At 41.8% G+C, this 22,344-nt stretch overlaps 1 protein-coding gene and 1 long non-coding RNA gene across 3 annotated transcripts in view; one reads left to right on the top strand and one right to left on the bottom strand.

The window, feature by feature from the left end:
• Positions 1 to 4,122, bottom strand: part of UBE2D2 (ubiquitin conjugating enzyme E2 D2) — a 63,301-nt gene extending 59,179 nt beyond the window's left edge. The window contains exon 1 of one of the 2 annotated variants that reach the window (XM_059417710.1): positions 4,039 to 4,122. In XM_059417710.1, the coding sequence (XP_059273693.1) occupies positions 4,039 to 4,062 (24 nt within the window). In that variant the 5' untranslated portion in view covers positions 4,063 to 4,122. The remainder of the gene's footprint in view (positions 1 to 4,038) is intronic. The other variant, XM_059417711.1, reaches the window with a different exon arrangement.
• Positions 3,398 to 21,621, top strand: LOC132028572 (uncharacterized). The gene is made up of 3 exons (XR_009407472.1): positions 3,398 to 3,484; positions 20,586 to 20,747; positions 21,391 to 21,621. It is a non-coding gene; the product is annotated as an uncharacterized LOC132028572 (long non-coding RNA).
• The last annotated feature ends 723 nt before the right edge of the window (positions 21,622 to 22,344 follow it).

The raw sequence follows: 22,344 nt of genomic DNA, 5'->3' as shown, positions 1-22,344 counted from the left end.
TACCTGCTTAGCTCGAACCCAGGACCCAGGGATCATGACCTGAGCTGACAGATGCTTAACCCGCTGAACCACCATGCACCCCTAAAGTAATTATTTTTTATATTTAGTACTATTACAGTGTTACAAAGTTAAGAATCATCCTTTTGTAATCTCCCAATCTTAAAACATTTTGAAAGTATGTAGTATACAGAAAGATGATTCACAACATGAAACAGAGCATAATGAAAAGGAAGATAAAAATTCCACTGTGGGATCAATGCTTCTATTAAATTGGCTTTACCTATGACCTTACACATAACCAGGTAAAACCTCAGGCAAGGAAGTTAATTAATAGTTTACAAAAAACTACTTAATCTTGCCCATCTACAGAAAGCAATAAACTTCTGAAACTTTAAAAAAAGATAGCAAGTATAGTTTAACTGATTTAAAAATGGGGAGTATTTTTTTATCCATATACTCCCTGATTGCTTACTGAACCTCAATCTTTTAATTTTAATTCACAAATCAAACTGGTAACTACCAACCTACCAGAAATGTGGTATTGTTTTTTAATTTGAATTGGTTGCCAAAAATCTGGACTTGTGGCTTTCCTTTTAAAGGGGGATAAAGGGAAGATCTGGCAACCCTGGGCCCACAGATCCTGGTAATAGCAACATTTGGAGAGAGCAGGGTAGCAGCTGCCCTCTTCTGATAGCATATGTAATTTCTAGTTTCCCCCAATTCTCTTTGCTCACTTTGGTTACCTGCTTGCTTGGCCTTTAGAGCCATTAGAATTTGAAATCTTTATTCTACTGAGGTGTTTCTTGCCCCCCCAAAACTAGCTATAAAAATCTTTATCACAGAAACAGAATAAATCAAGTGACCATCCTAGCATTAAAGCCATATATGCTAAATGTTAATTATAAATAACAGGATACCACTAAAATATACACGGCACTATTACTATTAAGAAAATAGCTTTCAGTATCCTAGCTTTGGTCTGTCTTCAACTCCTTAAAGAATCAAGACATTCAGTCTTTTATCCTTCCACAGAATAAATAAATTAACCGTGTTTCAGTATTATGATACTCTAAGAGTACCCTAAAGCCTCCTGTATCTGTATAAAAAAAAAAAGAAGAAAAACAGGAAGTAAAAAAGGTCTCTGATCAGTCAAAGAGACCACACAGTTCACAGAACACACGAAGCCCTCGTCACTCAGAGCCTACTGGGTCTTATTTTAGACATAATTTTAATAAGCTCCATGATCTGGTTTCCCAGCCCACAGCAGATGAGATGCAGCCAACTGGAATAGGGCTGGGGGTGGTGCTGCAAGAGGCAGACACTCAAAGCATCAAAATCAAAGCTGAAGACCTATAAAGTCAGCAGAAAACCTCAAAACACAGCAGGTTAGGACCATTTGGTATAGATACAAACACACCCAGAGGGTCCCAATCCCTGCACAGAACTACACTGGATATTCATAATGACCTTCTCTGGTACACTCTGTTTAAAGCATAGGTCAGGAGACTTTAAAGTGTGTATCAAAATAAAGTCCATCAAAAGCTTCTGCCAAAAAGACAATGCATTTATAGGACGGTCAAATTCACAGAACACTATTTCCCTGTTAAAGAAACAAGATATTGCATTCCTAAAGATGCCACATGTCAAATTTATTTGTTCTCAGCAAATTTTATTACAACCCAGATGCAGCAGTTCAAGATATCGAAAGTTAACAGAGTATTTAAGTAGAACTATTTTTTCAGAGAATGATAATTGGGAAGGTTCAAGATCAAGATCAATTATATAAGCCAACTAAGTTTTTTGGGGATTCCATTGTAAATACATTACTAGGGCCAAGAAGATGGGAAGGACTAGTCTTATCCATACCTAGGTAAGGCTACATTCAACTCAGAACTGGTATTACACAGATAATTTGGGGAAAAAATATCTATTCTGTTTTCACAATCTTATTGACTAGTATACCAAAAATAAATTTTATTTTTCTAATCCCTGGCAGTCTCAGAAGTTGAGCCATACTTTGCAGAGGGCTCTAGGTTATAAACCAGGGGAGGAAAAACGAATACTGTTTTAAAAGTTCAAAGTATCATTACCTAAACTTGGTTTTCCCTATTAAAATTTTTATAAGAAGATATTTTAGAGAAGATCTAGAGAATATGCAGTAACTCAAAAGAAACCACATTACTGAGGAAAGTATATTAGAAGATTAAAATACATGTTTTGAGTTACCTTTTTCTCTGAAAAAAATCAACTTATCAATTAATGTAGAGATTAAAGGGTATTTTTTTAAGGGTATATTTCTTGATCTGTAAGTTACCACACACACTCTTCTTCAGGTTTTAAAATAAGAACAGGAGGAGAGGGGAAGTTTAAAAAAAAAAAAGAGCACAGTCTTCTACAGCTATAATCTCAAACTCTCACACTGATAGCTTCCCAACTAGACCATATAAGAACCCAGTTAACTACTAAAAACCTTAAAAATACATATATATTTTTATTTGGATGATGATTCCTCAGTGTGCTCCTGCCCCTTAAATAGTTCCTTAAGAAATCTTCCCTGAAGTTTCAAGCTCCTTTTAACACATAACCTGCTTCATTTTAATAGAAGATTTACTCTGTCTGAAGTCTGCCCTTCTTCATTTGTTAGAAATCGAAGAAGTCCAAACAAGCTGGTAAGGATCTAACCTAACCTAAATTTACAGTAACTGTTGGGATTAATTCCACATTAAAGGTCTCTAATTGTGAAAGAAATGAAGACCGACTGCAAACTGAAGTGTTTTAGTTCTCCGACAGTCTGCATTTGCTCTGAGTTTAGGGCAAGGTATTTGTTCTATTCCCCTTGCATCTCCATCCTATTCCTCCCTATGGATAACCCCAGGATCTCCTTGTAAGTGGCTAGAGATTTAAGAGAGCTTCTCCAAGTAAAACACCAATCAAAAATCACCAGTAGTACTTCCCCACTTTTAAGAAAAAGACATTATAGTGAGCGGCACCAGGAGTTTTACAATATTGGTGGGACCCTAAATTTTAAGCCAAGCCCATAATATAGACGCAGTATAAGGAAAATCTTCATACAAATAATTGAACAACCCTTCATCTTAAAGGGCAAAGACATCCTTTCTAACGGAAAAACGGAGCAAAATTCCTTCTAAATTAAAAGGATCTCCCTAAACACATCACGTAATTTAAGCGTTAAAATCCACTGCATGAAGATACTGTAAAAGGAAACTTTGTGTAATTCCTTCAGTGGTCTTCAACGTTCAGGTTTCTATCTCTACCCTTGAAAATTCAACAGCTTCCATTCCCGTAAAAGTGTAGTTTCTCACTACATTTGGCAACCTCGAAGAACAAAACGCTTTTCTTTCCACTTCCCTCCTCTCTCAAAAGAGGCATGTTTGGTTTTTTGTTTTGTTTTCCTTCCGAACTTCCTACTCTTAAGTTTCTGGACGAGCAGAGTGGATGGACCGAAGTGTGCGGCCGCCAAGAGGTAAGTGAACTCAAGAAATACTTGTGGATCGAACAAAAAAGCTTCCTCCGTCTGCCTGAGACATGGGCTCCAAGCTCGGCAGCTCTGTGGAGGGAACCAGAGCAGGTGGGCGGGTGTGGGCGGGAGGGGGGTAGGGGGACACCGGCAGACTTGGGGCGAGGAGCCCTTTCGACTTCTGTCAATGGGGCAGCTCAACGCACCAGCCTCAGCTCCCCCTCCCGGCATGGCCGGACAATGGCCCTCTAGCGCAGCAGTCCCAGGCCGGGCAGAGGCCCTGGGACTCCATACCATGCGGGGCCTAGAAAGAAGACCAGGGAGCAACGCTGAGCGGGCTAGCGCACCTCCGGCCTAAGCGCGGGTTGCGCGCCGGGGCCTCCACGGGCGCCATCACTGGGAGTGGGGTGTGAAGGGCGCCCGGCTGGACCATCGCCGTCGGCAGCCGGGTCCAAAGAGGCCGCGAGCCAGGCGGAGGCGACGGCGGGAAGTGCAGGCCGCAGCCTGCTCAGCTGGCCCGCCCAGCGGCCGGAACCCTCAGCCGACCTCCGGCCGCTTACCTTGTGGATTCTCTTCAGAGCCATCGTGGGAGGCGGGTGGCGGTGGCCCCCGGGGCGGGGACGGGGACAGGGGAGGGACGGGGAAGGGGCGAGGGGGCGCGAGGCCTCCTCGGTGATCGCGGGTCGGCCGGAGAAGATGGGGAGTTCGGGAGCGCGGGTCCGGCAGGACGGACTGAGGGCCGAGGCCCACTTGGCTCCTGAGCCTGCCGCAGCGGTCACCGCATCACCCGGCGGCGGCCCCTTTATGCGCTGCCGTCCGAGCCGCCGCCGCCGCCGCCGCTACCGCTGCCGCCGCCGTAGCTACCTCTTCCACCTAATCTCAGCGCCGCCTCCTCAGCCGCCGCGGATCCCTCCGCCGGAGAGCAAGAGCCCAGGCCTCGGGCTCGGCCGGCGCCGTTCAGTGGGACAGCCAGAGGGACTGCCCGCTGCAGGTGGACCGAGGGACGCGCGGGCGGACGGGCGGGCGGCGCCGCCGGGGTGGGGCCGCCGGAGCGCGGGGTGGGCCCAGGCCGAGGGGCAGGTCGGGAGGCGCGGGGATTGGCGGGCTAGGGGAGGGAGGGCCGGACCGCGCCGGCGGCGGAGGGATACGGGCCGCCCCTGTGAGTATCTTACGTGCCGTCCCCTTCGCCGCCTCGGCCGCCGACAGGATGACGCCGCGAAGCGAAGGGGAGAGGTCTCGCGAGATTCGTGGAGCGGACGGTAGATGCTCGCGCGCTGGGACTCTCGATTCACTTGGCTCTGGTACCCCACGCATATGTCATCGAAGATCCATAAACGTTTAAAGGTGAATGTTTTCCAAATCACATGGTCAGCGCCAAAGCATAGACTGACCCGGAAGGAGGTACTTAGATCCAGGGCAACATTCCCGTAGGAGGAAGGGACTTGTCCAAGGTCACACAGCTCTACAGAGGCAGAGCTGGGACTTCCTGAAGTCCACGGTCTTATCAGATCCCTTTCTAGAAGCCAGGTGGTAACAGCCTGGGCACCTGCTGGGAATGTATTTCCTCAGCATGCCTCAGGCATCCCTGAGACCTTTCTAAACAAGGCCCCAGCAGATTGACAACTTGAATGTCTCTTAGCCACACACATGTCACTTGTAGGAGAGGTACCCAGACCTTGCTCTGCTTGGTGAATTCTTAAAAACACGGACTGCATCAATTACCTCAAAAAACGTGCAGGAGTTAAAACCAACCGTGTGTTTATCACCATCAGGAGCAAGCCTAGAAAACTTATTCTGTAGTTGCTTTTTAGGAGGTAGAGGCAAAAGCTAATTCACTGAGCAACTAGTATGTGTGGAGCCATAAGAGATATAAGGCCAGGCCTAGGCTGGGAGGTGCTTCTTTGGCTGGAGACACACTGGAGAATAAAGATTATTTTCCTGGTGGGTGATACCCAGATTCTCAAGTCCATCCCAATGTTTTCTTTCTTTCTTTAAAGATTTTATTTATTTGATAGAGAGTGTGCACACAAGCAGGGGCAATGGCAGGCAGAGGGAGAGGGAGAAACAGGCTCCGCACCCGGCAGGGAGCCCTATTCCGGGCTTGATCTTGACCTGATCTGAAGGCAGACGCTTAACTGACAGCCACCCTGGTGTCCCCATCTTAAAGTTTTCTGATTCTAAAACTGTGTTCTTCACTCTATCTGGAAGAGACCTTGGAGCTCATTGATTCTAACCTAAATTTAGAGAAGTTTTAGAAACTGGAGCTCCTAAGGGAAAGATCCTGCCAAATGTTACATAGTAGGTCAGTGGCAAAATTTATATTGCCTCACCTACTTGAGTAAAAGTTGGACCAATAGGGTAGGCCAACATGGGCACAGCTAATCAAAGGAGGGAAAAACTGCATCCAGTCATCCAAGGTGGGTGTATTTGAGCTTGGAGGTGAAGAGGAACATTACATAGTCCCAAATCTTTTCTTTCTAAGAATTGTGATGGAATAGGTACAAAAATGCCCATTGGTCAGATTTTTCAAATCTTTTCTTCAACAGTTAAGGTTTTGTGTTAGAAAAATTATGTATTTGTTGCAAGAAATACAGATAAGCAAAAAGAAGGAAATAAAGCCAACCATACTCTCATCATTTAATGATTAACCATTTTGGACATTTGGTTTATGCCTTCCAGTCTTTTTTCCTTACATATAAATACCTACTTTTATTTGAAAAAAAGTAGAATCATGCCATAATACTATTTGGTAATCTTCTTGTTGTTTAAAAAAAAAAAAAAAGAATTGTATGTATTTAAGTTCTACAACATGATGGTTTGAAATACATAAACATAGGGGCACCTGACTGGCTCAGTTGGTAGAGCATGGAACTCTTGATTTGGGGGTTGTAACTTCAAGCCCAAAGTTGGGTGTAGAGATTACTTTAAAATAAAATATTAGGGGCTCCTGAGTGGTTCAGTCAGCTAGGCTCCAAACTCTTGATTTCAGCTCTGGTCATGATCTCAGAGTCATGGGATCAAGCCCTGTGTTGGGCTCCATGCTCAGTGGGGAGTCTGCTTGAGACTCTCTCCTCTCCCTCACCCTCTCTCTCTGCCCCTCTCCCTGCTTATGTGCCTGCACACACTGTCTTTTAAATATGTCTTTTTTTTTTTTAAGATTTTATTTATTTGTTTGACAGACAGAGATCACAAGTAGGCAGAGAGGCAGACAGAGAGAGAAAGGAGGAAGCAGGCTCCCTGAGCAGAGAGCCCGATGCGGGGCTCGATCCCAGGACTCTGGGACCATGACCTGAGCTGAAGGAAGAGGCTTTAACCCACTGAGCCATCCAGGTGCCCCTCAAATTTATCTTTAAAATTTTTTTTAAATATTAAAACACAAAATCTATATAGTGAAATGTTTATTACAGTCAAAATAATGAAAATATCTGTTGCCTTGCCTTTTTTTATGGTGAGAGCACCTGAAATCTTTGATAATCACATTTATAGATTTTATTTTATTTTAGAGAAAGGGGGGGTGAGTGAGCCAAAGGTGTGGGAGGAGCAGAGTGGCAGAAGGAGAGGGAGAGATAATCTCCAGCAGACTCCCTCCTGAGTGCAGAGCATAATGTGGGCTGGATCCCACAACGCTGACATCATGACCTGAGCTGAAACCAAGACTCCGGATGCTTAACCCCACTAAGCCACCCAGGTGCCCCTTAATAATCTACTTAAAAAAATTTTTTTAAATATTTTTAAAGATTTATTTATTTGAGAGAGACAGACAGAGACAGAGAAAGAAAGCATGAACAGGGGGAATGGGAGAAGGAGAAGCAGACTTTTGGCTGAGCAGGGAGCCCGATGTGGGACTCAATCCTGGGACTCTGGGATCATGACCTGAGCTGAAGGAAGACCCTTAACAATTGAGCCACCTGGCACCCCAATAATCTACTTTTAAGTAAACAATATATAGTGAATTTTCCTGTGTCAATACACATTTCCACCATATTTTAACATCTAAGATCATGTAAATGGACCATATTCATTTAACTGGTCATATTTGGGGGAACATTGCTGTTTCCAGAGTTGTTTCCAATTTTTACTATTAAAGATATTACGATAGTGGATGTCCTGTAGTTAATCTTTGTACAATTCTAGGAATCCCTCTTTAGAATAAATTTCTAGAAATGAAATTGCTGCATCAAAGAGTAATAAGATTTTGCAGGCATGTTCATGAGGAATATCACTTTATTATTTTCTTTTTTTGTAGTTATCTTTTTCAAGTTTTCATATCAAGCTTATTCTAGCCTCATGAATAAATTGGGAAATGTTCACTCTTCTTTATTTTGAAAGACTTTGTGCAGGATTGTTATTTTTCCTTCCTTATATAAATATCTGGTAGTATTCACCCATGAAGCCATCTGGCCCTGGAGTTTTCTTCACAGAAAGTATTTGATAATAAATTCAATTTCTTTAATAATTATGGGGCTATTTAGATTTTTCTTTTTTCTTAAGTCCATTGTGATAATTGTGTTTTTCAAGGAATTTGTTCATTTCATTTAAGTTGTCCAATTTATTAGAATAAAATTACTCATAATATTTTATTGTTTCTTTTGGTATCCGTAGCATCTATAAAGATGTTCCTTTTTGTGTGCATGATGTTGGTTACTTGTGTTTTCCCTTTTTTTCTTGATAAATCTTGCTAGGAAGTTATCAATTTTATTAATCCTTCCAAGGAACCAACTTTTGACATTGTGTTCTTTGTCTATTTTCTATTTTATTGATTTCTGTTCTTATTTTTATTTCTCCTACTTATTTTGAATATAATTTGTTCTTCTAACCTCTTAAAGTAGAAGTGTAAATCACTGATTTTATACTTTTCTTTTTTTTAAGTATAAGCACTTTCTAATAAAACATTAAAAGCACACTACTGGGGTGACGGGGTGGCTTGGTTGTTTGGGCATCTGCCTTCGGCTCAGGTCATGATCCTGGAGTCCCTGGATTCAGTCCCACCTTGGGCTCCCTGCTTAGCAGAGAGCCTGCTTCTCCTTCTGTCTCTTGTCACGGATGTGCATCTCTCTCTCACATGCACACTCCCTCTCTCTCTCTCTTTCAAATAAATAAATTAAATATTTAAAAGCACACTACTTTTGTTGCATCCCACAATTTTGATATATTTTGTTCTTGTTTTCATTCTACATAAAATAGCTTCTAATTTCCCCTTTGACCAAGGGTTATTTTCTAATACGTTGAAATTTTCATCAGTCATCAAGGAGATGCAAATTAAAATCATAATAAGATGCCATTTCACACTCACTGAAATGGCTAATTCCAAGAATATTGATGAGAATAAGTGGTGGCAGGGACGTTCAACAGTTGGAACTCTCATACATTGCTGGTGAGAGTATAAAATGCTACAACCAGTTTTGAGAACTATCTGGTAATTTTTTTTAAGATTTTATTTATTTATTTGACAGACAGAGATCACAAGTAGGCAAAGAGGCAGGCAGAGAGAAAGAAAGAGAGAGAGGTGGAAGCAGGCTTCCTGCTGAGCAGAGAGCCTGTTGGCGGGGCTGGATCCCAGGATGCTGAGATCAAGACCTGAGCCGAAGGAAGAAGCTTTAACCCACTGAGCCACCCCTGTCCGGTAATTTCTTATAAAATTAAACATACATCTGTCATATGTCCCAGCAATTCTACTCTTAGGTATTTACCCAAGAAAAATGAAAACATATGTCCACAAAAATTCCTGTACACAAATGTTCCTGATAGCCTTATTTGTATATAGCCCAAAAGTGGAGACAGTCCAAATGTCCATCAGTAGGAGAATGAGATGACAAATTATGAAATTCACACAACAGAATTTTACAACAACAACAAAAAAGATGAACTACTGACACACTCAACAATATGAATGAATCTCAAAACGATGATGTTAAGCAAAAGAAGAAAGACACTAAAGAGTATGAACTGTACAATTTTATTTACATAAAGTCCGGAAACAGACAAAACTAATTTTTGGTGTTTGAAGTAAAAAAAAGTGGTTGCCATTATTGGGGAAGCGATTTGTCAACAAAGGGATCAAGGAAATTTTCTGGGATAAGGAAAATATTCTATATATTCTTTGGAGTGAAGATTACACAGGTATATATACACAATTATCAGGACCTCTGGAACAGAACATTAAAGACCTGTGCATTTTGTTATATGTTAATTGTATGTATATATATGCATGTTATATATATAATAAAATAATACTGAATTTTGTATGCAGAATTTCTAGGTCTTCCTATAGAATAGATCTCTCCTAGGGACGCCTTGGTGGCTCAGTCAGTTAAGCATCTGCCTTCGGCCTAGGTCATGATCCTGGAGTCTTGGGATAGAGCCCCGTGTCTGGCTTCCTGCTCAGTGGGAAGTCTGCTTCTTCTCTGCCTCCTTTTCTCTCCTTCTTCTCTTCTCTCTCTCCCCCTGCTAGTACTCTCTTTCCCACTCTCTTAAATAAATAAATAAAGTATTTTTTAAAAAGAATAGATTTCTCCTTGGGGTGATTTTCCCTTTTTTCCTCCCAGTCACTCCACATGGATCTTAGAACCCTCAGTTTACCTTCCATTATCCTACTAAAATTGTGAGCACACTGCATTCGATCTCCCCTTTTGGCTATTAACCCAATAGGTCAAGTATGATAGCATTTAAAGCTTTCCTTTGGCAAAGCATTCCCAGAGAAGCTGATTGCTATGTACTGAGTAGAGTACAGCCCAATCAATTTGGGAATTCCCTACTTTTAGATATCGCCCCTATAGGTGAGTTCATTGTCTCTTATTAGAATGACTGGAGAAGGAGTATTAGGTAACCAGGAATTGATTTTATAGCTGCATCAATATGATCCCTTTTTGTGATATTTTCAGGTGTACTTTTCAAACATTCCAAATTATTTGAGATAGTACCACCATTCGAGGCTATTAGAGGTTATCTATTAGAGCCAAATCCATTTCCTTGGAAAGCTAGGCCTTGTGTATTTCAAGTAGCTCTTTTTTTGAAGGTCAGAAATCAGAACAGTGGTCCACCAAAGGAATTGTACTCAATTTTACACCCTTTTCAAGCAGTCACTCTCTCATCATATCTGGTTTGGGGTGTGTTCTGCTACCAGCGTTTATCCTGTTGTTGGGGTCTGTCCCCATATCCATGCCCTACTTCATAGGAATTGCTAACTAAAAAAACGACACTTTCTTATGTTTGTTGGCAGCCTCGTTTTAGCCCAAAAGTCATCTTTCAGGAAGCTTTCCTGACCAGTTCCTGAAGCTTAGGTTAGGGGCTCTTAGATTAAAGTTCTGCCATCAGAGATTGATCACACTTTATTGTAATTGTTGGACAACTGTCTCCTTCAATAGACTGTCAGTTTCTGGAGAGCAGAGATATCATCTCTTTTGTTCCTCTTTTCATCACCAGTGCCTGGCATATCAAAGACACTTGTTGAATGAATTCATGAATGACTGCTGAATAATGAGCAGCCAAAGAAAACCTCCTTTATATTCACAAGTTGTTGGGTAAGACAGTTGCTCCCTTAAACAAACAACAAACAAAAACACTCCACGGTATGCCAAGACTTTATGTCACAGAGCTACAGTCTAAACCAGGTGTAGAGGGGCTCAAAATCTCTAGCAGGAAAGAGAAATACTGTCCCTACTCTGTCCTTGGAGAAAATATCATTATGCAAATGTGGACTTCTTCCAGGTGAAATAGTCTGAATAAAGGAGTTGGGCACACTTGAGCTTCTTCCTTTGCTGAGAGGTAGTGTGGTGCCGTGACATGGTGATTTAGAACCAGGTCTTTGCCATCAGTGGGTTCAAGCCCTACTCTGCTATTTACTCATAGCATGCAGTTTGTGCAAGTTATGTGACCTCTGGAAACTTGGTTTTTCTTGTCCATAAAATGGGGATAATATTACCATCTTCAGGGGATTGTGAGATTAAATAACAAAAGGTCGATATAAAGTTCCTGGCCTGAAGGAAGTGTTCACCAAAATTACTTATTATGATGATGATATGATAGTTTTCCAGAGAAAAAGCAGTATCAGAAAACACTGGTCTCAGCCAATCATTTTCCCTTGAGAGAAGTCGACAAGCTCAGTCCCTGTGAAGCTGGGGGAGGTGGGTCTGTTTTGGGCTCCCAGAGCCCTCAGCCATGTCCTTTTCCTGTGGCCCCTATGGCTGGAATGAGACTTCCTGCAGGGTCAACCCACACTCTGATAGGTGGCCATCTTGAGGCTTTCAGCCTGGAAAACCAGCAGCCAGGTCATTCACTCTAAAGACAGTCCTCCCGAACTCCCTCTGTATCCTAAAGAGGAGGTGGGAAGATAAGGAACACTTGAATGAAAGGCTACGCATATACAAATTGTCCACCAATTCTCTTACTCATTGACTTTTTTAAAAAGGCTTTTACTTATTTGAAAGGCCCGATAGAGAGAGAGAGAGAGAGAGAACACTGTACACATGAGTTGGGGCAGGGGGAAGCAGGGGTCCCCCCTGAGCAGGGAGCCCGATGAGAGGATCCCCAGGATCCTGAGATCATGACCTGAGCCAAAGGCAGACGCTTAACCCACTGAGCTACCCAGGCGCCCCTCTCTTATTCATTATTATTTGGTATTATTCAGAGAGAAAGATTAAACAATTTTAAAAGGTGACTCTGTTTGTTTTAAGTCTACTTCATAAATAAAAGATTTACCTAGCTGTGAAAGTGGCTTACACAGCAAAGGACGTGCACAGATCCTATAAATTTATCGTGTACATGTGTTGTGCACGTTAGGGGGAGATTTGTACAGATAAGAACAGAAAAGGACACCAAGTTCCAGAAGAGTATGGGACCCTGGGAGAGAAGGACACGGGGACTGTCCTGGAGGGGGAATGGGAGGTCTAAGGACAATGAGGCAGAAGAGACCACAGAGCCTAGTAAAGTCCGGAGTTCTGAGGACTTGGTTCTCACAGTCTGTAGCTTAAAAGGGCCCAGCCTCTTCACTGCTGGGAAGCAGAAAAGGACCCAGAATTTGAAACCCAATGGCTTTAGCAGCAAACAAGATGTGTAGTACATCCCTACTTGTGTTCTCAACAGTGTGTAGAGATGACAATGACACAATATAGATGATATGTATGTATATGCAGAGAATAACATCTGTATTTGGTGGTTATCTGAGAGGGAATTATGAAGGACTTTTGCTTCCTAAGCCACACATTTCTGAAACGTCCAGTGGTTTATACTGAGCATGTATTATTCTTATATAAAGTGAAAAAGAGTTTTAAAATCCAATAGCACCTAAAAAGCGAAAACTTGAATATGACCTAACTAGTCATCAACTGGGAGAGGTTAGAATATTGATCACAGGGCGCCTGGGTGGCTCAGTGGGTTAAGCCGCTGCCTTTGGCTCAGGTCATGATCTCAGGGTCCTGAGATGGAGCCCCGCATCAGACTCTCTGCTCAGCAGGGAGCCTGCTTCCTCCTCTCTCTCTGCCTGCCTCTCTGCCTACTTGTGATCTCTCTCTGTCAAATAAATAAATAAAAATCTTAAAAAAAAAAAAAAAAGAATATTGATCACAGATTCATCCTACAGAATACTATGCCAGCCTGAAAAGTATGAGTTAGATCAATATGTCCCATTATGGAAGAAATAGCAAAATACTGTTGGGTTAAAAAAAAAAAAAACTGTAGTGAAATGTAGTTGATATAATTCCCTTTGGATGGGTAAAAATAAAGCCTCAGTGATGTATATATATAAAAATCATAGGCTTGTGCACTTGAGACTTGCACAATTTAAGTTACAACTCAATAAAATTTTTTTTTAAGATTTTATTTATTTATTTGACAGACAGAGATCACAAGTAGGCAGAGAGGCAGGCAGAGAGAGGAAGGGAAACAGGCCCCCTGCTGAGCAGAGAGCCTGCGGGACTCCATTCCAGGACCCTGAGATCATGACCTGAGCCGAAGGCAGCGGCTTAACCCACTGAGCCACCCAGGCGCCCCTAAAAAAAAATTTTTTTTTAATCTAAATGAAATTCTGTTGTCTGTGTCTGTGTTTGTGTCTGTGTGTATATGTGTTAGTATGTGCACAGAAAAAGATCTAGGCAGACGCTCCTGGCTGGCTCAGTGAAAAGAACCTGTGGGGGTGCCTGGGTGGCTCAGTGGGTTAAGCCTCTGCCTTCCGCTCAGGTCATGATCTCTGGGTACTGGGATCCAGCCCCTATGGTGCTCTTTGCTCAGCAGGGAGCCTGCTCTCCCCCCACCCCCACCGCCTGCTTCCCCCCACCAAACCGTCTGCTTTCCTCCCCGCAACCCCCTGCCTCTCTGCCTACTTGTGATCTCTCTGTCAATTAAATAAATAAAATCTTAAAAAAAAAAAAAAAAGAAAGAAAGAACGAACCTGTGAATATTGACCTACAGGCTGTGAGTTTGAGCCCCATGTTGGGTGCAGAGATTACTTAAATAAATAAACTTTAGGAAAAAGATTGAGACAGATGAAGACTAAATTTTTAACAGTGATTACTCAGTTATTCCTGGGGAACTACATGGGGAAGGCGAGGGAAGATTTCTTTTATTTTTTGCTTTACAGACTGCCTACATTATTTACATTTTAAAATACTGAGCATGATTTGCTGTTGTTATTAAAAATAACAACAAAAGAAATAGGAAAGAAATTCTTTGGCTTCCATGGGGTTTCCTAAATCACCCCATTGATGCTGCTTTCCCTCCCACTTCGTGGGTAAGGAACATGAAAAATGAGAACATACCAAAACCTTCAGGCCGGTCGTGCCCAGTGTAGATAATGGTGTTGCTGATGGCCCTCCAATTTATACTGAGGACACTGAACTTGTTGGTTGAAGTCCATCCTGATTAACCAAGAAAGCAGAGAAAACTTTAATGCTATGGTTTCGCGATCTTGTAATATCGGCACTCCTTTGGGGAAAGAATCGGGATTCAGCGGGGAAGCTCCGCGTGAACGTTATCACATTTTAAAAGTCTATTGTTACCGACGCCCTAGAAGCATGCCTTTGGAAAGATTCTTGTTCCAGTAAAAGCCAGCCATTGGACACCAGGCACGGGGACCCTGGTAGGCGAGGTTGGTTTTGAGAAGCTTCCGCCAAGCGGGAGAAAGCAGCCTCTACTATGCGGCCCCTCCCTCCAGCCTCCAGCAAGGTTTTGAGCCGTGTCCCCGAGCTCCAGAGGGGCGGAGCCGAGCACCCCCACCCTAGGCCGTCGCACAGCGCACTCCCCCTGCAGCCCGTCTCGCGCGCTTTCCAGGAGCCACGCGGATTTAGACGGATGGTTGGGCCATCTTCAGAAAGGTGAAAAACCAAAGATAGGAACATCAAATGGGGCAGGGAAAGGGGCCGCACCCTGCCGAGCTTCAACCTCCAAAATAATGGTGGTAACTAGTGGATCACGCACGTCCATCATTTAGGTTTGAAAGAGGGGGTGACTTGCGGAGTTTATCTTTTTTTCCAAAAGTGAAAATTTCTTTAATATGTTTCATTATAAAAGTAACATGTGTATTGTAAACGAGTCAAACGATACAGAATAACAAATGGTTTGTGTCTGCCTAAACTTTTTGGTTGTTGTTTTTTTATTATTATTATTTTTTAAGATTTATCTATTTATTGGAGGGTGGTGCGGGAAGGGGCAGAGGGAGAGGGAGAGAGTCTCAAGCAGCCTCCCCACTTAGCGCGTGTCTGTCCAAACTTTTTAAAAAGATTTTATTTATTTGACAGAGAGAGAGATCACAAGTAGGCAGAGGGGCAGGCAGAGAGAAAGAGGAGGAAGCAGGCTCCCTGCTGAGCAGAGAGCCCGATGCGATGCGGGCCTCTATCCCAGGACCCTGGAATCATGACCCAAGCGGAAGGCAGAGGTTTAACCCACTGAGTCACCCAGGCGCCCCTGTCCAAACTTTGTAATGTAATTATTGTATGGCTATATATACACACAGTATGACATAGTGGTTAAGAATACAGGCTGACTTTGACAATCAACCATTAACCTGGACCTCAGTTTTCTCAAATACAAGATGAGGATAATAATAACTGCTACTTAAAATGTTTTTATGTAAGTGGACTCATAATACACTGAAGGGTCTCTACATTCACTGTTTCTAACTTTATTTTTGAAATATTTATAGATTAACAGAAAGTTCCAATGTACCCTTCTAGTACAATATCAAAACCAGGAGATCGATGCTGCTATAATGTACATATCATTTAGTGTCATTTTATCCCATGTGCATATTCTTGAAACTACCGTCTTTTCAATCAACATGCAGAGCTATTCCATTACAACAGTGATCCTCATGATGAGACCTTTTCATGGTGACATCCACCACCCTCCACCCCAACATCTCTAACCCCTGGCAATTACTGATCTATTTCTATTTCCCAACTCTGTAATTTTGTCACTTTAAGAGTGTTATGTAAATGAAATCATACAGTATGTGACCTTTGAGTTTGGCTTTTCTTGCTCAGCATAAAGTCCTTGAGATTCATCCAACTTGGGTGTATCAACTGTACCAACATTAGTTCCTTTTTGTGTAGTATTCCATTCTATAGTGTACTTATTTATTTTTTTTTTTTTTTTAGAATATCAACACTTTGCAATCTCTAATGAATTAATTGATTGAGGCATGGAGCATACATGGATGCTAACTTTTTAGAAAGAGACAACCAGACACTATGTGCTTTCTTTCTTTCTTTTTTTAAGATTTGTTTATTTGGGAGAGAGAAAGAGCACACACACAAGCAGGAGTGGAGGGAAAGGGAAAAGGAATCTCAAGCCAGCTCCACGCTGAGCGGGTAACTGATAGCAGGATTGGATCCCATGATCCATGAAATCATGACCTGAGCCGAAACCAAGAGAAGGACAATAACCAACTCTACTACCCAGGCACCCCAACACTGGGTTTTCTGTTATAAGTACACCACACCAGTTATGCAGTAGTCTTTTTTTTTTTAAGATTTTATTTTTAAGTAATCTATATACCTAATGTGGGGCTCAAACCCACAACTCTGAGATCAAAGGTTGCATGCTCTACCAACTGAGCCAGCCAGCCACCCCAATCTTGCCATCAAATCTCTACATTCAACTCTAAAGTAGCAGGAAGTAGAAAGGAAATCATGTCAAGACTACCCCTTGCAGGGGCACCTGGGTGGCTCAGTGGGTTAAAGCCTCTGCCTTCAGCTCAGGTCATGATTCCAGGGTCCTGGGATCGACCCCCGCATCAAGCCCGAATCGGGCTCTCTGCTCCGCAGGGAGCCTGCTTCCTCCTCTCTCTCTCTGCCTACCTCTCTTCCTGCTTGTGATCTCTGTCAAATAAATAGATAAAATCTTTAAAAAAAAAAAAAAAAAAGACTATCCCTTGCCAATGCTACGAGGAAAATCCAGATTGTGAGGAACTGCATGACAAACATCACAATTTCTTCAGCAAATAAATTGCAAATGAGCACATTCTCTCTCTCTCTCTCTCTCTCTCTCTCTGTCACACACACACACACACACACACACACACACAGGTGGAGGAAACTTATAAATCAAGGGAAATTTAAAAATCCCCGTCAAAAACTTGTACATACTCATAGAACATTATTAGTAATAGTCAAAAAATGGAGACAATCCCAGTGTTTATCAGCTATGAATGAGTAAACAAAACATAGTACATTCATACAATGAAATATTGCTTAGCAAGAAAAAGAAATGAAGTATTAATACATGCTACAACATAGATGAAGCTTGTAAGCATGAAAATGAAAACCTTGTAAACATGACCAGTGAAAGAAACTAGTCACAAAGGACCACAAATTGTATGAGTCTATTTATATGAAATGTCAGAATAGGTAATTCCATAGAGATACAAAGCAGATAGGGAGAGAAAAGAGAATTGGGGAGTGATGGCCAAGGGGAGGGAGTTACTTATGGCGGGGGGAGGACAGTGTTCTAAAACTGATTGTGCTGATGGATGTACAAGTCTGCAAATACATTAAAATCTATTAGATTATACTCTTTAAGTGGGTAAATTGTATGGTATGTGTATTAATAAAACTGTGAAAAAATATTTGAGAAGCATATCAATCAATCATATTGTATGGACCCTACTTAGATTCTGATTCAATTAAAGAAGATACCCGTGATAAAATTGGAAATTGGAGGGCACCTGGGTGGCTCAGTGGGTTAAGCCTCTGCCTTTGGCTCAGGTCATGATCCCAGGGTCCTGGGATTGAGTCCCACATCAGGCTCCTTGCTCAGCAGGGAGCCTGCTTCTCTCTCTGCCTCTGTCTGCCACTCTGCCTGCTTGTGCTCACACTCTCTCTCTCTCTCTGTTACAAGTAAGTAAGTAAATAAATAAAATCTTTTAAAAAATATTTTATTTTTAAGTAATTTCTATACCCAATATGGAGCTTAAACTCACAACCCAGGGATCAAGAGTCACATGCTCTACCGACGGAGCCAGCCAAGTGCCCCTGTGGTGATTTTTTTGCTGGTGTTGTTTCTTCCAGAGATACACACTGAAATACTTACAGATGAAATCAAGTCTGGGATTTGCCTCAAAATAATATAAGAAATAAGTAAGTGGGAATAAAAATGAAGCAAGACTTCCTATGAAGTAGTAATTGTTGAAGCTGGGTGATGAATGCATGAGGGCTTATTATAATCTGCTTTCTTTCTACCTTTGTCAATGTTCAAAATTTCCCATAATAATAAAAATGCATATCAATAAACATATTTTCATGTCAAACATGAAGACCTACTTCATGCTTTTTAAGAGCTGCATAACCTCCCATATTTATTTAATCAGTTATCTGTGGGAGGACGTTTGAATTGTCTCCAGATATTCAATATACTAAATAATACCTCAGGAAATATCCTTGTACAAATGTCTCTGCCCAAGTAACTGACTATTTCCTTAGAATAAATTCCTAGAAGTGAAAGTGCTAGGTGGGAGGATTGCATGTTTTAGATTTTTTACATATGGAGAGATTGTTCTCTAGAAAAATCCGTGAGGTTATCTGTTTCCTGATGCTTCCAATAATACGTTGGTCATTAGCAAGACTTTTCTTCTTTTTGTTTAAGTTTACTGCAATATAACTTATATTCACTCATTTCAAAGGTACAAATCAATGATTTTTGGTATATTCATAGAATTATGCTAACATCCCAGGAACTAATTTCAGAACTCCTTTATCATCCCATATCTAGTCACTCCTTCATCAAACTCCCAGTCCTACCAAACCATGAATCTACTTCCTGTCTCCATAGATTTGCCTTTTCTAGATGTTTCACATAGACAGAATCATACAACATGTTCTTTTGTGTCTGGCTTCTTTCACTGAGTATAATGTTTTTGAAATTCATCTATGCTTTAGCATATATCAGTATTTTGTTCCTTTTATTGCTAAATAGTATTCCATTGTATAAATATACCACATTTTGTTTATGCACTCATCACTTGTTTAATGCAGTTGATACATTAATTGATTGATAATTGATGCATAATTAATTGATACATTAATACATTTGAGAAACAACAGAAATTCTGTTTCCACTTTTTGGCTCTTACAAATAACACTGCTATGAACATTCACTTGCCAAATCTGTGTGGATTTATGGTTTCATTTCTCCTGGGTAGATTGCTGAAGGTAGAATTGCTGTGTCCTCTGAACATTTTAATTCAGCATTTTGAGAAACTGACCACGTTTTCCAAAGCAGTTGTACCATTTTACATTCCCACCAGCAGTGTACGAGGATTCTAGTTTCTCCACATTGTCACCAATCCTTATCTGCTTTTAAAAAAAAATTATTATTAAGCTAGGGATGCCTGGTTGGCTCAGTGGGTGGAGTATGCTACTCTTAATCTCAGGGTCATGAGTTCAAGTCCCACATTGGGTATGGAGCTTCCTTTAAAAAAAAAAAAAAAAATATAGGGGCGCCTGGGTGGCTCAGTGGGTTAAGCCGCTGCCTTCGGCTCAGGTCATGATCTCAGAGTCCTGGGATCGAGTCCCGCATCGGGCTCTCTGCTCAGCAGAGAGCCTGCTTCCCTCTCTCTCTCTCTCTCTGCCTCCCTCTCCACCTACTTTTTCTCTCTGTCAAATAAATAAATAAAAAATTTAAAAAAATATATATATATATATATATATTATTATAGTCATTCCTAGTAGGTGGCATCTCATTGTGGTCTTGATTTACATTTCTCTGATGGTTAATAAGGTTGAACATCTTTTCACGTGCTTATTGGCTATTTGTATGTGTTCTCTGGAGAAATATCTAGTCAAGTCCTTCACTCATTTTTAAAATTGTATTGTTTGTCTTTAATCCATTTATTCTTTGCCAGTGTGAGAGGTGAAAAATTGTTTCCATTTACATTTATTTAATTACCATTAAATTGGACACCTTCTCACATATTTATTGGCCAAATATATTTTTTATTTGAGAATTTTCAGTGTTTATAAGAGCTCGTTTATTTTTTAAGATTTTATTAATTATTTTATTAATTTATATGACAGAGAGACAGCCAGAGGGGGAACACAAGCAGGGGGAGGAGCAGAGGGAGAGGGAGAAGCAGGCTTCCAGTTGAGCAGGGAGCCCACCTAGGATCATGACCTAAGCAGAAAGCAGAGCCACCCAGGCATTCCTATATAAGAGCCCTTTTTTTTTTTTTTTTAAAGATTTTATTTATTTATTTGACAGAGAGAGATCACAAGCAGGCAGAGAGAGAGGAGGAAGCAGGCTCCCTGCTGAGCAGAGAGCCCATGCGGGGCTCGATCCCAGGACCCTGGGATCAAGACCTGAGCCGAAGGCAGCGGCTCAACCCACTGAGCCACCCAGGCGCCCCATATAAGAGCTCTTTTTACATGAGAAAAGATTAAAGCTTTTTGGGAGGCCTGGGTGTCTCAGTTGGATGCTTCTGCCTTTGGCTCAGGCCCTGTCCCAGGGTTCTGGGATGGAGCCTTGCACTGGGCTCTTGCTCAGCGGGGAGCCTGCGTCTCTCTCCTGCTCCCCCTGCTTGTGCACTCTCTCTCTCTATTAAATTTAAAAAAATTAAATTAAAAAATAAAGCTTTTTAATTATTTTTAATGTAATTTTATTTTACTTTTTTTTTATTTGACAGAGAGAGAGCGTGAGACAGCCAAGCAGGAGGAGCAGCAGAGGGAGAGGGAGAGAGAGAAGCAGACTCTCTTTTGAGCAGGGAGCCCGATGCGGGGCTCAATCCCAGGACTGTGAGATCATGACCTAAGCCGAAGGCAGATGCTTAACCATCTGAGCCACCCAGGTACCCAAACCTTTCTTATACATGTTAAAATTACTTTCCCAAATTTTTCATCTGATGACAGCAACTGTACATGCCATCTTCACACAAATAATCCGTACAGCTCAGGGTAATTAGGTTACAGACCAACACTTGATCCTGCCCAAGAACACCTAGTAATGGGTCCTAAAGTCAGCTGATCTCCCCATGACGTTCACCATGCTCTATCCTCTAGCCATACTGAAGCAACCCATTGAAGCCCCTCTCCCTTGATTATGGCATCAAGCTCTGCTCCAGAATAATCCCCTGCAAAGAGATACAAAGATGATAAGACTTTTACTCCCAACTCACCCTCCTAACAAGGACCTGAATAATCTCATTTATTGAGCACCAACCAAGTATTCCAGACACTTTGCTTCAGCACCGTATATAGATCATTATCTCTATACTGTTGTGTTCCTCAGGTAACAGGTGAGGAAATGAAGCTGGGGGGAAGGGGGCATTAACTCGCACAAGGTCACAGAGCTAGGGAGTTGTGCAGCTGGGATTGGACCTAGGAGTTGTGTGGCCAGGATTGCACAAATGAGATAGACTCCAAGGATAGTGCTTTTGCCCACTGAGCTACCTTTCTGCAAGTTTTGTAGCCACTGCTTTCTGTTGGTTTCAGGTGTGCTTGAGAAGAAAGGCCAAAGAGCCAAGGCTGGGAAATATCCACCCAGTGAATATCTGACATTAGGAAACAGACTGGAGATTCAGAATCCTACTGCCCCACACTGAAATGGAGGATGATTATTCTCAAGGATGCCTCAGTTTTCTGTCATTCTTTCAACAAATAGTTCCTGAGCATTTAAGAACCCCTGAACTATGACTGGCACATGTCAGGTGATGGGCCAATAAATATTTGTTCCATGAATGAATAGATGATTGAGTAAATGAACAAATGGGCATCTCCTATGTTCCAAGCATTGCGCCAGGGTCTTGGGATGCAATGAATAAGACTGACTTAAAGATGCTCATGGTTAAGTGGAACCATGATATATAGGGACCATAATATACAGAAACATGATATATAGGAAATAGATATATAGATGATATAGGAAATTATAATCCTGAGACAAATACATAAGAGATTATAATCCTGTGGGATAAACACTATGGCATCAGCAAAAACAGCAATCGTTTTTACTGCACTTTGACTCTAAGCTTTGCCTCATTTAAATCCTCTTGACTACCCTATGAGGTGAATACTATTTTTATTTTGTGGACGAGTAAATAGTTTCCAGATGAAGTAGAGATAGGCACAGGGACCTAAGCAGCACAATGGAGGGGTCCTAATCCAGCTTGTGGATTTCAGAGGAGTCTTAGAAGGGAAGACATCTAACTTGAAGCCCAAATTAGAGGTAGGAGGTAACCTGGCCTGGGCAAAGACAGGCCGCCTTTCCAGGCAGAGGGAAAGCATGCACAAAGGCCTGTGAGATAGGGGGAAATAGCTGTGGCTTCTCCTTCTGCAGCATTACCTTTCATGGTTTAGAAGTCCCAGGGCAATGTGCCTGGGTGGCTCAGTCAGTGAGCATCTGGCTTCGGCTCAGGTCATGATCCTAGGGTCCTGGGATTGAGCCCC

Source organism: Mustela nigripes, chromosome 12 (assembly GCF_022355385.1).
Source record: "Mustela nigripes isolate SB6536 chromosome 12, MUSNIG.SB6536, whole genome shotgun sequence".
NCBI classification, from domain to species: domain Eukaryota; kingdom Metazoa; phylum Chordata; class Mammalia; order Carnivora; family Mustelidae; genus Mustela; species Mustela nigripes.
Note: the sequence above shows the minus strand (reverse complement) of the source record. Positions and strands in the feature narration are given on the sequence as shown.